We start from the raw sequence: 18476 nt of genomic DNA on the forward strand, positions 1-18476 counted from the left end.
CTGTTCAGTTTGTTACCGCTGATCCCATGTCAGCTCCGTAGCCCGGAACGATTTTTTTCGACCACGCCCCAAGATGTCACGTGATCAATAACAAACAGGAAGCAGAAGCTGTCATATGGCAGTAACATGACAGGAGAGATCTTCTGTTTCTGTTTCTTTTCACAAACATGTTTTTAAGAGCTTACGTTATCGGTCAGTCAGTGTTGTTATAGTGAATATTTTTTTTCAAATATATCTTACTGATTAGGTTAATAATTGAATAGTATTTGACATGTTAGATTAGCCCCAATCCTGCACAGGGACAGACACAGCAGCATGAGTATTCGAGCACTATGGGTTGTCTCACACGAAAAGGGTGAATCTGGAAAAGTACGGTTTTCCAGGTAAGGACCTTGTATATAATTGACTATTAGCATAGCTGATAGCTTTTGCTAAAATGCTATAATATTGTACTATTTTTAGAATAGCAGAATTATCTATCTATCTTATCTGTTCGACCAAATAATTATATTTAAACCAACAATATGTTAAAATAATATTCATTCACTAACGTTACTCCCTTTATTGATTCCAATCCTTTATGACTTTTTTTTTTTCTGGGGAACACAAAAGAAGATAAATTGGAGGAAAAACAAACACTATGAAAGTTAATAATTACTGGTTTCCACCATTTTAAAAAATCTTAATTTATGTTCAACAGAAAAAAAAAAATTGGGAACCAACGTTAGCACCAAAAGAAGGTAAAAAGTGTGCCACCTACAGGTGGTTTGTAAAGCCCACTCACCTGAAAGAAGCAGACTATAATTGCAAGACAAAACGGTTTTGGTCCCAAGTTTCCTTACTACTTTTTGAAGTGTATTATAAATTTATCAATATAACTGATCAAATGTTTTTATTTATGGATTGCAACTCTGGATTATTGGAAATGGACAAAAAAAAAAAAAAAAAAAAATCTTGTTTTATTTGGAAAGTACCACATCCACAAAATAAAATGTATGCTTAATTGACCAAATTGTAAACTATTGTTCATTGTTCTAAACACTTTGTATGATTCCCTGACTTCTTCTATAAAGAGTATTACCAAAGCTATTAAGACAGCTAAACTGCTGGACAAATACTTAATGTACATAATTAATTTTTTGCTGTTAGTAATTGCAAGATGTTTTCAAGAAAGATGTAGAGTTGATAAGACTGTCTGGTGCATAAAGCGAAGAGAGAATGAATCACTTACAGGTAGTTTGTAAAGCACACTCACTTTTAAAAACTGTTTTGTATTATTGTAAAATAATATATCATATATAAAATGACACTGCATAGTCTTCACTGTTTGAATTTTTATGCTGTCTGTAGTGGCACACCTTTTGTGCACATCCTTATGTACCACCTTTTGCAGCTAGTCCAACAACCAGTATTTGAAAAATCGCGAGTAAGACCGAATCTTCTTTTAAAAAGGGTTTATTGAAGAAATGCAAAACAAAAATACAAAGTTACAATAGACTCTATAGCTAGGTCAAAAAACTGTGTTGCTTCCAACATCCATAACTGCAATCTGACCTAAATGTACAAACTAACGACATCATGACATATTACTGTCGGAAGCCAAAAATATCATAGTAAAAGTTTTTAAATTGTATTCATTATTAAACTATGCATTTGATATAATACAATCATTATGAATTCTTATTATATATATATATATATATATATATATATATATATATATATATATATATATATAAATTTTCACAATGTTTTAACATTTTCAACTAAATTATCATCACTAATGTATTACGCATAACTGACTTTTACACAGCCAATGTTTGTTAAAGCTGGTTGCATTTTGTACCCCTGGATTATTTAAACTTATGTCATGTGGAATATATACACAGTAACTGGCCATAAAACACAAGCAAATACATTTTTTGCAATAAATGGAAAAAACTTTAAACAATTAATCCACAAATTGTGTAGCTTAGTCAAGAACAATAGGGTACATGCGTTTTTTTTTGTGTGTTTTTTTTTCCCATACTGTTAACTTCCGGTGAACGGTTAATGTGACTGTTTTCCTTTTTATACAATTCCTTTTACAGCATCGATGTTATAATGTAATTAAAATATAATCAGTTAAATAGAATTTGGCATTCAAATTGAATTTGGCATTCATTTAGTTGCTCAAGCGTAAAACAAGGCCAAAAGCCTTTACTCGCACGCGCCCTTCAAAATTGGCAGGCTAGAGCAGAAGCTCCATTGAATAGACTAGGGTAAAATAAATGTTCATATTTTAAAGACATGACAGGGAAAAATATAATTTAATGCAGTGCTTCTTGTACAATCTGAGACCCACATCGCATATCACTCAGCCAGTGGAGATTGCTGATTTTTTAAGAAAACAGACCTTAAACGCACCAATTTTGTAATAGGATACAGTCCAATGGAAGTGCTTTACCCAGGTTACTGACAAATTAAAAGTCCTTTAGCATACTTCCACATATACCCAATTTCAACTTGACATCACACACCCTGCAATGTAAATTGTTTTTGTAAAGTTCTTGTATGTCCATAGAAATAAAGTTGACACAGAATGTGTGCAATGTGTCAGTGTCTTTGCTGAAACAATGCTTGCAACCAAGATTATAACTAGATGAATGGCTCTCTGAAGAGGTCATGTGACCACAGTTTAAAAGAAGGTTTATGCTGTTTCATTCATACCTAAGACACAACACAATTGATAAAAGTTATAAAAAGGAGTTGCAAAATACATGTGCAACACTCTACATCATCAAAATATTTTTTCTTTGCCTCCTTCAGGCGATTCCCCACAGTTGAGTTCCGTGCTAAATCCTTGGCTGGGTCTCATTATGTGGCCGTTCCAGAGGACCGAGTCATTCCTCAGCTTCTGTTGACAGAGTTGGGCTTAGTGGATGCTGATAAACCCTACGTAGATATACGGGATGACTGTGCCCATCAGCACCGTTCACCGGCTGTGGAACTCCTTATAGATGGACAGGGTGGGAAAACCCTCTGGCCTGTGCTCACGGTCACTCAGGGAACGCTAATCCTAGCCTGCCTTCCTCTTGTTGAAGCTCCCCCTGAGCCACGGCCACCTCTTCCCAGCCTGGCCTCGGTCTCTCAGGGCTTAGCTTTTTTGTCCGGCCTACAGGATTTCCTCTGTGGGTCTGGAGGTAAACCAGAGCCTGATGTGCTGGCCTCCCGCTTGGGGGCCCTTCCATCAGTACTCCTGCAGGTTTGCCCTTTGGGGCGGCCACTGGACATACCTCCTCCATCTGGATTGGTGCCTTCTGCTGTAGCTCCAAGCCCTGGGGGGGCTCAGAAACAACCAGCCTGGAAGGCAGGGGTCCACCGAGGAAGGGCGGTTGTGAGTGTTGCCCTTACCGAGAAGGTGAGGTCCATGCAGTACGGCAAGAGTAGTCGACAGGATATCTGGGATGTCTACGGCGTGGTCATGTGTAAGGTTAGTTCTCATCCTATTTACAGTCAAACTAACAACTATTCAGTCAGCAGATTTCATTTTATAGTGTGCAGATACAGAAAAACGATGTAAGCGAAGATAGCAAAGTAAGGTGACAAATTATACCCTCAAGAAAAATTTGCCTTTATTTAGCCAGGAGATCACATAGAGTTACCGTCTCTTCTTCCAGTGAGACCTGGTCAAAATGGCGGGCAGCACATAAAGTTTCACATAAAAATCACAGAAAACAATACCACAAAATTACAAGATCTCTATTCGTAAAAAGGTCAGATCATAAAAAACAATTACAAGTATGCTTTAAGACATTGTACAGAAGATGTTTAAAAGTACTCACAGTCAGAAGTGTGTCAAGATTAAGCTGATTTTGCAGGTCATTACAAGCCCTAGGGGCATAGAATGAAAAAGCATATTTGCACCCTTGGGACTTTCAAACGAATACAGGAACCAGATCTTGTGTGTTGGTTATTTATGTCAAATGTTAGCAAATCAGAAAGATACATAAGAGGTGGTTCTGTGATTAGCACATTTGCCTCACGGCAAGAAGGTTCAAGTTCAGACTGAGCCAGAATGCCTTTATGTGTGGAGTTTGCATTTTATCCCCATGTTTGCATGTATTTTTTTGCTTCACTTTCCTACAAGACATTTGGTATAGGTGAAAGTAAAATTGGCTGTAGTGAGTGAGTGTGTACGAGAGAGTGTTTCACTGGGAGCTGCACACTTTGAAAACACCTGAAAGCAGGGAGGAAGCTGAAGGAAAGTGAATAAGTGAGGTTTGCATGCACCTGGTTGCCTGCAAGACAACAGGCTGTCATACCAAGCTGTAGCCAATTATCAGGTATTAATAATGTTTAATTTTACAGTGTATATAAGTTTTGTCAAACTTTTTTGATATCATCAAAATTAATTTGTTCTCACAGTTTAACTGACTAAAACTGAATTGCCTGATTTAAAAAAAACACAAGCCAATTGTACTGTCCTTCCTTCCTCATTTGCCTCTTAGAAGTTTGACAGCAAGTTAAACTCCATCCATTATAAGTCCAGAGATGCAAGCTTTGTATAATTCAGCTTTTATTGCTCCTCAGATAAACTTTACAATGGACCAGAGTGGAACTAAAAAGAAAAAAAAAATTACAATTCTTAGTAATAGCTAAAACACATCAAATACATAAATTATAATAGGCCATAAGAATGTTGATAATTTGACACACATTTGTATTTTTGCTTTAGAGTTCTGTGTATTTTATGCATTTGTAACTAGAATTAAAATTCTTGAGGCACAAGCTATGTATACAAAACACATCTGGTCTACTTTACACATTACTGTCAAAAATATAAATATCATCCAAATTAAATGTAAACAAAACGTACCGCTATTGCTCTTCAAACTCTTTACAGCAATAAAAATGACGAGGATTACCCACATCTGCATCTGTGGTCAACTTCTCACTTCCTGAATGTTTCATCATTTGCAGTTTCTTAAAGTACCACAATAAATTCACTAAGGTACTTCTAAACAGGGCACAGAACACCAATAAATCACTTTTATGGACAGTAAAATTTTATTGACCATGAACAAGTTGAGCGGCATCAGGTAAGTATGTGCGTAAATGCATAGATAAGTATATGTATTCGTGAGCAGAATATCTACAGAGCAGCAAACCACTCTTGCACGGCACAATTCATTGAAAAGAATGGGTTTCATAGCGCAGTGTTTTCCATGTCCAGTTTGAAAGCCTGTTTACTCTGCCCAGTGACTACAGCTACAGTTTTTCTTTTGTCAAAAAAAAGTTACTATTTTTGGCTTATAATTTTTGGCAGAGAAAATTAGGCGCATCCCTTGTTCTTCTACTGCATATTTAGATGTGTGTTAGGTTTGATTATGAACTGGTATTAAATGAACGCTTTCATGTTTTTTTAGTGTGAGGTTGAAGGCGTTCTACCCAATGTGACTGTCACCCTCACACTCCCTCCTAACGGGTCACCACTGCAGGACATTCTTGTCCATCCCTGTGTGACGTCTCTGGATGCAAGCATTCTCACCGCCTGCAGTGTGGACGAGAATGACGGTTCTGCCTTTTCAGGACCGTACAAGTTCCCTTTCTCTCCACCTCTGGAGCTTTTCAGACTCTGCAGTTACACCTCACAGGTAACTCTTGTTCTGACATTAGTGTGTCCTATGCTGGATTTGCATCTCGAAAATGTTTAAGGTCCGTATTTCAAGATTTTTCTGAAATTTATATTTTTTGAGGGAAACTGATATTTATTACATGATATGAGGTTACAGAAGAGCTTCATGCAGTATGGAAACTTCAGGGCCTTCTAGGCCAGGAGTGACCAGTCCTGTTTCTGGAGGGCCAGTATATGCTGCAAATTTCACCTCCAACCAGCTTCAACTCACTGGCCTAGAATTTTCTAATGACACAACCTTCCATTTAGAAGCATTCATTCCTATAAGCATTCATTCCTAAAATAATGCCTTCGAATACCCCCCAGAGTGACTGATTTGAGGAGATTAGGGTATTGGATTGAACCCTTCTGAATAGAAAGCAATATGCATTACCACACACATTCTCTAAACAATGGATAATGGGTGCCCAAAGTGTTCATCTGGTTGTACCATTTAAGCCGGGCATACATTGTGAGATTTTTGTGTCTGATTATGAGCGGAATTTGAACTTGTGCGACTTTTCTATGATTCGGGCCAAAATTCAGCATTATTTTGCTATGTTCATCAAGTGTACAAGGGGAAAGGAGAGGTGATTAAACTCTCCCTATCTGCAAGATGATTTCCTGATATTTTGGTCGGCCATTGTGAGAAAAATCACACAGTTGAATCAGAGCTTGAATCAGTTGAGTTAAACTCTTTGTATCATTATTCTACAAGCGCAAAAACAGAAATAGACACACACAACTTTCGAGTTTACAGGGGTACTATGGTGCAATATTAATGAATATATTCCAGAGCGTACAGAAATAATTAAAAGTGTGTGTAATTTTCGTTACACATTTGAGAGATACAGGTTTATGCTACTTCCCATAACATGGCGTAAATACATCATATGCTCGTTTGTCAACCACCATTAAACAGGGTGATGCGTCGATTTCATATGCAGTGTGAACAGTCGAATCTCTGCTGACCAGTCAGACTATATAGTGTGAGCACATGAATTCTGACTTTGTGATCTTTCTGTGCAGTATGAGTTGGTACATTCTAAAATCGCATTAAAATCGCAAAGAAGTCGCACAGTGTACTTTAAGTCCCATCTAAGAAATCCCTTATTTCGAAAGACCCTTTAAATTGGCCAATTTTGAGCACTTGGTTTTAGAACAATAATTTTATATAGTGGCTATGATTGAAGGGTGATGATCCCATTGACAACACACCATGAGTCTTAAGTTCTTAAGGAGCAAGTTTGGACATTCTGTTCTCGGCCTTCTGAGCCTATTTTACAAACAGTATTTTAAAATGTTTAGTTGTTTTTACAGTAGTTTAGGTCATCTCTGAGGCCCTAGAGCAGGAATGACCAAACTTAGGTTGCACTTTAAGACATGCACTTGCACACCTCCCATCCCTTGTTTTCTCTGGGGAAAACCCACCGCCATTTTAAAGTATGTTCCACTTTCTCAATGAAGGAGGGAAGTTTACATTGACGTACCCTAGATCCCTGGATTTGACCTAGAAAGCAAGTTGGCTTCATATGTCCACTCCAGCAAAAGTCCCAGAAAGACACCACAACAGTCTAGTTCCCAGTGCTCAAGGGTTTGGGGCATTCCTTTGAAACCAATTCAGATGTTCCACCAGTAGTAGACACTTGCGTCATGTAATCAGTGATGTACATCCAAGTGAACGAGACAAATGGAAGTTAGTGAAGGGCATAAAATAATGGACTGGAATGCAGCCTTGGAGGTTCATTTTTCCTCAAAACTTTCATGTTTTTATGCTTGCATGGAAGTTTCATTTTGTAAAACCACGACTAGCTTGTTCAGGTTCTTACTCCAATAAACTCTGCAGGACACCAGCCTTCAAGGACTGAATTTGATGACTCCTGCCCTAGACAGTTTCCTCAATGGGTTCATGACTGAAATAGATTTGTTTTGTAAAGCCACTTTTAATTTTTTTAATTTTCTTTTATTCCATCTTGCTCAATAAAAATATTCATAACTTACTGACCCTAAACATTTTGATGATAATTTAAATATTTTCCTAATAATGTAGTATTTAAAACTTTTTTTAGGTGCCTGTGCCACCAATTCTTGGCTCCTACCAGTTAAAGGCAGAGGAGAATCATCTGAAGGTTAATGTTGTCCTGAAGCTTCATGAAAGTGTCAAAAACAGCTTTGAGTACTGTGAGGCACACATTCCATTCTTCAACCAGTAAGTACAAATTTGTAGTTTCAATCATTCTTATTGCATTTTACAGCGACCTCGCTCAGATATCCTAGAGTGCTTTTCCAAACAATGATGTAACTTGCTGATGAGCTACCAAACTATGATGTATTGTTTCCCAAATTCTGTCAGAGATCCATAGTTCTGTATGGATCCATAGTTATTATGTTAGTTAAAGCATAAAACTTCCATAATGATGCTCTTCAAGGGAGTGGAGTAACTTTTTCTAATACAATATGCAACAGGTTTTTGTATAGATTGCATATCCATACAGCGAAGATAAGCTTACTTTTAAAATCTAAATTACTGTACAACCATGTTTATAAGCTTATATCATATTTTAAACGGTTACATTTCCCAATCTTTTGAAATGTAACAGATTTTCGCTTGTAATGTAAATCATAAAAGTTACTTTTCTTCACAGGCCACAGCTGTGTTAAAACTTGCATAAATGTATTCGCAGTACATTAAGAAGGGACCATTGGAAGTAAAAATAAAATGTATTTAAAAATAATAACTTTTTATAATAAAATGTGACAATTTTAATAATTTTAAATCATTTAAAGTTAATAGTGAAGTGTTTGAAAGGAATAGCATAGGGTTGATAGCTCAGAATTGAACACAGCCAGGAACTCTGCTTTTAACCCACAAGATTGTGATCTTACGATGGATTTTGGAAACACAGATTGCAAAACTATAATTTATTGTAATCATAACAATTGTTTATTAGTTGATTAATGATGGTTTTGGGAAACGCACCCCTGTACTATTGTACTTCTAAAAAAAGTAGATGGCTGCTATTCACCCTATTCTTGATGTACAAGTGGGCTCAGTTATTGGAATCTTCTTGGCTTGAGACTTTCCGTTTCATTCACTTCCATTCATTTTTAGACATTCGTTTTGCTGCTTGATGTTGCAAACTGATATTTTCTTATTATATTATTCTACTTTTTATGTATAGTCGTGAACACGTTTGTTTGTGGAGCAAGTAGTTTGACCGTTTTCTGCCATTTGTTATTCAGTTTTCTATTGTAGAAATGACTAAGAAGTATGACTTAGAAGTTCTAAAACAATATTGCCAATAGTGTCCTATTTAATGATTTAAAATCTATTTAAAATTAGTATGATTACTTTGATTATATTAATTATTGTATGATTTTATTGTTTTATAAGACACTGAATAAGAATGGAACATTATTTTTACTTTTATATTTTGACATTTTACTCTCAAAAAATTCAATAAAACATTCAAACAGAAACTTGAATAAATTTTTTTTGTTCATAAAAATTAATAATTTTGATATTTTGCTGTCACAAAAGCTCAATAAAACATTAAAACCAAAACTTAAAATAAATATTTTCTTTATTAAAATTATGGTTTTAATATTTTACTCTCACAAAAGCTCGACAAAACATTAAAACAAAGTTGAATTCAATATTTTCTTTATGAAATTATAATTTTTGATATCTTACTTTTACAAAAGCTCAATAAAACTGTAAAACAGAAACTTGAAATGAATATTTTCTTTATGAAAGGATACTTTTGATATTTTACCTTGACAAACGTTCAATAAAACATTAAAACAGAAACTTGAATTTATTATTTATAAAAGTGAATTGGAAGTTCTAAAACAATGCTGTCAATAGTGTCCTCCTGCATGTTTCTCCATAGGAATCTAATGGGCAGTGTGGAGGTCAAAGTGAGCTCAGGGCAGCTTGAGGTGTCCAAAGAGAAGAACCTACTGGTTTGGGTTCTAGGTATAGTACATGCATTCCTAATATTCCATGATGTTTTTATTATATGATTATATTTCTATGATTATATTATATGATTATATTATTATATTTCTAATTGTATAATATACAGTTGAATTCAGGGTCCTCAATTTCTGTTTAATGCAAAGAAGATTTTTTTTAACACAATTTTAAACATAATAGTTTTATTAACTCATTTCTAATAACTGATTTATTTTATCTTTGCCATGATGACAGTAAATAGTATTTGACTTGATGTTTTTAAAGATACAAGTATTCAGCTTGAAGTGACATTTAAAGGTTAAAAGACTTTTCCCAGAGGAAAGAATATTATAGGAAATACTGTCAATTTGTGAAATTTCTTGCTCCGTTAAACATAATTTGGGAAATCATTGAAAAAAAGTAGGGCTAATAATTTTGACTTCAACTGAATGTGTTTTTTGTTTTTTTATCCCCAGGTCAGAAGTTTCCAAAGTCTCGTGAAGCAACTCTAGAGGGGTCTGTTCATTTTTCAGGCACTGTTACAGGACCGTCAGACCCTCTATGCACAGGACTCACTGCCTATGTAAAAGTGAGGGTGAATTGATTGATTCATTTTGTGATTATGATACTGTAACTCAGTTAATGTAGTTAACTTATTTTTTACTGTTATCTTTCTAGCTTTATTTCCGTGTGCCAGATTTGACTCTGTCTGGTTGTTGTGTGGACCAACACTCAGTGCAGGTTTACTCCTCTGCTAAACCACGGATTGTTACAAGTGAGTGTTTTTGTGACCTATGAATAAAGCTGAAATAAAATAACACACAAATATTAGATGAATATTAGATGCTGCATTGGCATATAACTGAAAAGATAATGAAGAAAACTAATTCTAAAGCTAAAAATGAAGCTAAATAGAAATGCTAAATAACCAAATGAATTAAAATGACAAAAGCACATTACAAAATTACAAAAAAAATATGGAAAAAAGTACATTAGATTGTGTCATTTTGTTTCATGAATGTTTTTGTGCAAAAAAAAAAAAAAAAGATTGACTGTCATGAAGTTGACTATTGTGATTTTTAAAAAATATAATATATAAGATCTTTTTTACAATATAATTTGACAACATAGTAAAGCCTATTTAATGATTTAGAATCTATTTAAATTAGTTTGATTACTTTGATTATATTAATTATTGTATGATTTCATTGTTTTTAAGACAATAAATGAGAATGGAACATTATTTTTACAATATAAATATATATATATATATATATATATATATATATATATATATATATATATATATATATATATATATATATATAAAGGATTTTACAGAACAGAACATTTAGTGACAGTAGCGATTCTAAAAACACAAACTGCAGAAAAAAGTAACCCAAGGTGTAAATAAAAACAAAGTACAAAAAAAACATACATCATTTTCAGTTTCAAAGGAGCTGGAAATACTGTGTCCTGTTCACATACAAAGTAACAGGTGAACAGTGTTTAAAAGTATCCAGTTTCAATTGAAGTTGAGTAGTCATATACTCCATTCTATATATAGATTCAAGTTTTCTATCCACTGCACTATTGTTGGAGGGTGTGGCTTCATCTAATTCATTGTTATAGTCTTTCTTGCACTTAGTAAAAGTATACGTAGTATATATCTCTGGTTTTTATTACATAAATCCTAGGGTATCCCTTCAAGCAAGAAAAACAGGGAAATAAAATGTAGATCTAACTGCGTAATTTTCATTATCTTGATCTTTACCCCTTGCCAAAATGCAAGTATTTTCAGATATTCCCAAAATATATGTGCGTGATTACCACATTCCCGCAACCCCTCCAGCATTTCTCTGACTGTGGACTGACTGATAGCATATTTTGAAACCATCAATGGTGTTCTAATAAAAACAAATTTTTGTTTTCCAGTCAAACTCATTCCAATCATGGCTATTGATCCCCTTATGACATTCTGAACATATGTTTTCCCAAATATCAGTTTTTTTCACTTTTATATTTTGACATTTTTACTCTCACAAAATTTGATAAAACATTCAAACAGAAACTTTTTCATTTAAAAAAATACGATTTTGATACTTTACTGTCACAAAAGCTCAAAAAAACATTAAAAGCAAAACTTAAAATTAATATTTTCTTTAATAAAATTATGGATTTGATAAAACCTGATAAAACATAAAGTTCAATTCAATATTTTCTGTATGAAATGATAATTTTGGATATTTTACTTTCACAAAAGCTCAATAAAACATTAAACCAGAAACTTAAAATGAATATTTTCTTTATAAAAGGATACTTTGGATATTTTACCTTGACAAACGTTTAATAAAACATTAAAACAGAAACTTGAATTTAATATTTTCTTCATAAAATTAACACTTTAAATTTTAATTTTCACAAAAGCTTGATTAAAACATTAAAACAGAAGCTTAAATTTAATATCTTCTTTATAGAATTGTAATAGGGTATACGCACTGTTACTGCTTTTTCCCACACCGATACACTTCCAATGAACTGTTATTGTGACTTTTTAAAAATTTTATATGGTTCCTTTTACAGCATCAATGTTGTAATGTATTTAAAATACAATCCGTTAAATAGACTTCAGTATTCAATTAGTTGTTCAAGTGGAAACCGAGATGAAATCCCATTTACACACACGTGCCTGTCAGGATCAGCAGGTGAGCGCAGAAACACCATTGAAATTACTTTAGTAAAATAAATGTTCAAATTTTGAAGACATGGCACAGGAAAATTTAATTTAATGGAGTGTTTCTTGGACATTCTGAGACCCACACTATATCATTTCAAACAGGCAGAGAAGATTGTTGATTTTTGAAGAAAACAGACCGTAAACGCACTGATTTTGTAACTGCATACAGTTCACAGGAAAGTGCTTGACCCGGGGTTACTGCAAAATTAAAAGTCCTTCTGCACATGCATATACCCAATTTTGATATTTTACTCTCCTGAAATTTTGATGAAACATTAAAACATTTTTATATTTTACTTTCACGTATTTTATGAAACATTAAAACTTAATATTTTTTTTTTATAAAAGGATAATTTTTATATTTTACTCTCACAAAAGGTTGATAAAACACTAAAACAGAAAGTTGCATTTTCTTTATTTATTTCCCTCTAGCACGAGAGCTGGTCTCCTCAGAATATTACATTTGGAACTCCACAGGCGATGCTCCTGTCTCTTCTGGATACACTGTTCTGTGATGTGATAATAATGATGCACATCGACCCTAATAAATCACTGCAGGTATTAAAGAAATATCACAAATAAAAAAATATATATTAATGATATTTTTAACAGAGTTGTGGTCTGTAATAAATTTTCTGTTATACAGTGTTAGCTTTCATTTTTGGTCCGACTTTCATATGTAAACTTTTTAAAATCTGTCAAAATAAAATATTAAATGTTTAGTCAGTGGATCATGGTATTTGTTATGTGTGCATATGACTTGTTTGTTTGGCTGAAAATGTAATGAATGCCTGGTATATAATGAAAACCCAATACACATTTAATATTGTATGATAAAATTTTATCAGGACTTAAAAGTAAAACTCAAGTAAAAAAAAAAACATTGTTATTGTCCTTAAATATTAGTGTGTAATTAGAATTTATAAAATAGTATTATTCTTATTAAAAAATATTTCTAATAGTACTTATTTAAATATAAAAATAAATCTAAATAGAAAAACAAAATGACAAAAGCTTAGGAAAAAAAAATTGAAAAAGGATTTTGAGCAGAAAAGTTTGTTTGTAATAATTTTTTACTAAACTAAAATGCCTTTCATTGAAAAACCATTGATCAATCAGACTATTCAGGCATATTTACAACATATGTATAGTTTTTTAAATCTGAAAAAATTAAATAATAAATGTTTACAGTGTTTGATTTTGTGGATATAACTTGTATTATAGGCTAAAAATTTGCCTGATATATAATGAAATCCTGATAAAAATATATTATAATATAATCAGATCCTAAAATTAACACTCATTCAAGTGAATTCAAGTAAAAAAAAAAACATTTTTATTATCAATAAATATTCCCTTTGTAATTAGATTTAATGATAAAAATATTAGATTTAATAATAATACATTTATAAGTAAATAAACAATAAATATAATAATAATAAAAATAACAATAATTAATAATAATAATAATAACAATGGCATAATTTGTTTATTTATATTTTTTTAATGGCTATTTTATTTTGACGCTCATGTAAAGTAATATATTTATCCATCCACTAAATATAATATAATATAATATAACATAACATAACATAACATAACATAATATAATATAATATAACATAATATAATATCATATAATTGTGGGATCACATCACAGCAAGAAGGTTGCTGGTTCGAGTGCCGTCTAAGCCAGTTGGAATTTGCATGTTCTCCCTGTGTTTGTGTGGGTTTCCTCTGGGTGCTCCAGTTTGCCCAAAAGTCCAAAGAACTAAATTGGCCTTAGTGTGTGTTTGTGTGTGTGTGAATTACAGTGTGTATGGGTGTTTCCCAGTTGGTTGCGGCTGGAAGGATCGCAGCATCGATCACAGCATCGGCTGTGTAAAACATATGCTGGAATAGTTGGCGGTTCTTTCTGCCGTGGCGACCTTTGAAATAGAGACTAAGCGAAAGGAAAGTGAATTCATGAATAATATAATTGTCAGTAATATTCAAATCTGCGGCATTGCTTCCCAAATACTCCTTCATCCGTTCCAATAAGAAATAATGAAGACTTAAGATTCAGTTAACAGTTCTTTCATTCAGCCTCAGCCCGAGTCCTGAGTGTTTACTGCTGTTCAGTCTTTGCTTTTCTCCATTAGCCGTTCAGCTGCTTCATACAGAGACTCCTTGAGTTCACTCACAAGAGGACTTTGGCCCAGTGTTTGTTTGATGAGGCTGAAAAGAGTGTATTTTGATGGCAGAGCAGGAGAGAAGGCAATTGTGAGACAGAAATACCAAACTGGTATCCAAAGAGGTTCTTAATTAGTTTCCAAAGTGACCCACAGACGTCCCACTTAAGCCTCCCTCCTGCCCAACAAAATAGTTCATGGAGACTTCCAAATACTATTCATCCAGCCTGCAAAAAAAAGCACACATTCATTCATTCATTTTCTTGTTGGCTTAGTCCCTTTATTAATCCGGGGTCGCCACAGCGGAATGAACCGCCAACTTATCCAGCAAGTTTTTACACAGCGGATGCCCTTCTAGCTGCAACCCATCTCTGGGAAACATCCACACACACATTCACATACAAACTACGGACAATTTAGCCTACCCAATTCACCTGTACCACATGTCTTTGGACTGTGGGGAAAACCGGAGCACTCGCGAAGGCAGGGAGAACATGCAAACTCCACACAGAAACGCCAACTGAGACGAGGTTTGAACCAGTGACCCAGCAACCTTCTTGCTGTGAGGCGACAGCACTACCTACTGCGCCACTGCCTCGCCTAGCACACGTTCAGTCTTTCTATTTTTATATGAAATCAGTTAAGGATCCTACAGTTGAAGTCAAAATTATTTGTCATGTGATTTTTTTTTATTTATATTTCCCAAATGATGAAAGCAAGGAATTTTTCACAGCATTTCCTTTATCCTCCTGAGAGCCCGTCCATTGACTTGTGTCCTCTGTAGTGGATATTGTGTTTCATGAATTTTCTTTGAAATTTTTTAGAGCTACTCTATCAAGTCCTGCTGTTGAACTGTTCAGAAGACACCCTGGGCTTTCTAGTGATATGTCATTTGATTGGCTAGCATTCTAGGAACCACTTCTTACACAGCATCCAAAATGGCAGACATACAAAAAAGCACATTTTATGGGAAGGAGAGAGGCATGCAAAATTTAGCTTTTTAAATGTTATTTGACAATTATTGTTACATATATATTTGTTTAATAAAGTGTCAGGAACAATAAATTTAGCTTTCAAAGCTGTAAACTTGTTTGTGTTTCAAAATATCATCCTTTTTTAAATATCCACTATAGTGGACACCAGGACCATCTTAATGTAATTAATGACTGCAAGTTGTAGTGGCCAGAACTGAAGCAGAGAGGATTCTTTAGAAGATAGTTAAGGGAGACTCTGACTTAGAGTCTGACAATCAGACAATTGAAGAATTAGAGACAATTAGAGAATGACAATCAGTTTTGAATTGCTTTTATGTTAAATTTGTTTTGGATTAACTTCTTTTTTTTTTTTTTTTTTTTGAGTTAATATCACAGTATCATGGTATTGAGATTACACAATTGAACACAATATATTTTATTTTAAGAAACATTTAAAATATTTTGGACCAGTAGCTTTTGATGTGGTGGTTCCTTTTCTGCTGGAGATACGGTTGCCCTGAAAAACTAAATAAAATAATTATGAAGAACATGTAAAAAAAAAAAAAAAAAGTACATATACGAAAACGTTGGTGGTTTTAAAATCTTTTCCAAACCAGTAAACCTTGAAGCTGGTTATCATACCATACACACACAGAAAATACTGGTCATTTTATGACTGGACAATATCTATTTTTTTCGACTGATTTTAAACAATTTTTTATCAAATACCAGTTGCCAGTACTTTACCGTTAAAACCAAGGTACAAACCGTAAAAGTAATTTCTAATTTTTACGGTAAACTACCGTATTTATTAATTTATAGAGGTAATATGTCTGTATTTTGAATGACCAACATCTACACATCTTTTGTTACACAGACACGTTAGCACACCCACATGCAGGTGATGAGGAAGTAACATAATTAGCCGATGCTCATCACAATCAACTTTTCCAACAAGCAGAAAAGAGAATCAGCATATAGAAGGTGCTCAGTGTCATTCACACAGCTACTAAAAACCAGTATGGTAACACGCATAAAATTAAAGTCATGAAATAAACATTGTTTATCAACATTAGATGTAACATAAATCTATAATGTACATAACCAATGGGGAAACAACAAAAAAATCCATAATAATGTCAACAAAATGCGTAAAAAGTGATGTGCCATGCAGGGAATTCTGGGAAAGTCAATTTACGGTTATTCGCCGTATATATTAAGGAAACATACCGTTAACCAGATTACAGATTTGTACTGTAGCATTTTTACAGTTTTTTACCGTTGAAATCACGGCCATTTTTTACAGTGTAGGTAAAAGGGTGGTTAAAAAGGCTAAACATGCGGTTTTGAGCAGCAGTAGCCGTTTTTATCTATGTACAGCTGCTGGGTTGCATTTTGCTGTCAATTAACGGCTGTGAACTCCTATGGAGAAGATGATGATAGTTCTGCTGGAGCCGCATAAGAGCCCTTTATACTGAAGTAAAGCATTGTCTGAGAGATTAATCGTCTGCCATGTTTGCTGATTGCCTTGCGGTGTCTCTGTAAGAACAAGGCAAGTCTGCATTCTCACAGGGATTTCCTCTTTAGGGCTCTGAGCGTGGTCAATCTTATAAGTGAAGCAAGTCTCCAATAAGGTCCTCTTCATTCCCTTTATGCTTGTCTGAGGATTCTCCATGTGTTATAGTCAGTCTGGCTCCTCCAGTCATTTAGCAGATACCATGTCAGATGCTTTCTAATTGGTCTTTTTTCTAAAGGAATGAATCTAAGCATGTGTTCCTATTAGAGGTTATAATTAGGAATCAAGTCTTTGTGAAAAAAAAAAAATAGTTTTAGGTTGTTTTATTTAAGCGGCATGGTGGCTGAGTGGTTAGTACTGTTGCTCACTGCAAAAAAGTTGCTGATTCAAGTCCTGGCTGGGCCAGTTGGCATTTCTGTGTGGAGTTTGCATGTTCTCCCTGTGTTCGATTAGGTTTCCTCCGGGTGCTCCGGTTTCACCCACAGTCCAAAGACATGAGCTATAGGTGAATTAAATGTACTAAATTGGCCTTTTGTGAATGAATGTGTGTGTGTGTTTCCTAGTACTGGGCTGCAGCTGGGTTCCACTGCGTGAAACATATGCTGGATAAGTGGGCAGTTCATTCCACTGTGGTGACGCCTGATTAATAAAGGGACTAAGCCGAAGGAAAATTAATGAAAGAATGTTTTATTTGATTATCTTGTCCTTTTGGATATTATGTGCACTGCAAAGAAATCTGTTGAATAACTGTTGCCTTTAGTTTGTAATTCATGGGTGTATTGAAATGCATTATGGGTCCTTGATCTCTGCTCTGACCAATTTTGATGTAAGACATTTTAATAAAATCACTCTTTACATTTTGTATTGGTTTGAATTAATATGGGCTTGAGCATCTGGATTTATCTCTATATATTTTATTTCTCTCTATCTCTCTCAAAATCATGTTTATGATGAAAAAATACATGAATAAATTACAAATATTAATAAAAAAAAACTATAATAGCATCACAACTAATATCCTGCTAAAACATAGGGCTCTATTTAACAATCTAGGTGCAAAGTGTTACAAATACACTCTAAAAAATAACTCAGAAGGTGTTACCACTACATAGTTCAATACATTATTGTAACTTAAAAATCTTGAAATGCTGATTAGATTAAAAGGTTTAAGTTGCCAGAATAATTTTATTAGGTTTTCAAAACAGGAAAATATTGATAATTACATAAATTTAAAAATGCAGCTAATTTAAAGGTAAATATATTTGTCAGTTGCTTTAAAGCAGTACTTAACTTGTAGCAACCCAAAGAAATTGGGTTGATAACTCACACTAATGGAGTTGTTTTGTATTTTTAAGTCCACTAATGTTTTTTTGTTATTCTTTACACTAATAATATGGGACAGTACATGTTTTTGTTTTGTAAATCAATGAAAACCTGTGGTTTAACACAAATAAAAAACTCCTG

General features: G+C 33.9%; 1 protein-coding gene across 5 annotated transcripts; it reads left to right on the forward strand.

The window, feature by feature from the left end:
- The first annotated feature begins 96 nt into the window (after positions 1-96).
- On the forward strand, positions 97-18476 carry ap5m1 (adaptor related protein complex 5 subunit mu 1). Of its 5 annotated transcripts, none has more exons than XM_073927286.1 (9): positions 97-383; positions 2809-3472; positions 5409-5636; positions 7726-7865; positions 9550-9635; positions 10091-10203; positions 10293-10389; positions 12784-12909; positions 17576-18476. In XM_073927286.1, exons 1-8 carry the CDS (start codon positions 316-318, stop codon positions 12864-12866), a joined length of 1479 nt encoding a protein of 492 aa, XP_073783387.1. In that variant the 5' UTR covers positions 97-315; the 3' UTR covers positions 12867-12909; positions 17576-18476.

The sequence above is a fragment of the Danio rerio genome, chromosome 17 (assembly GCF_049306965.1).
Source record: "Danio rerio strain Tuebingen ecotype United States chromosome 17, GRCz12tu, whole genome shotgun sequence".
In the NCBI taxonomy this organism is placed as follows: domain Eukaryota; kingdom Metazoa; phylum Chordata; class Actinopteri; order Cypriniformes; family Danionidae; genus Danio; species Danio rerio.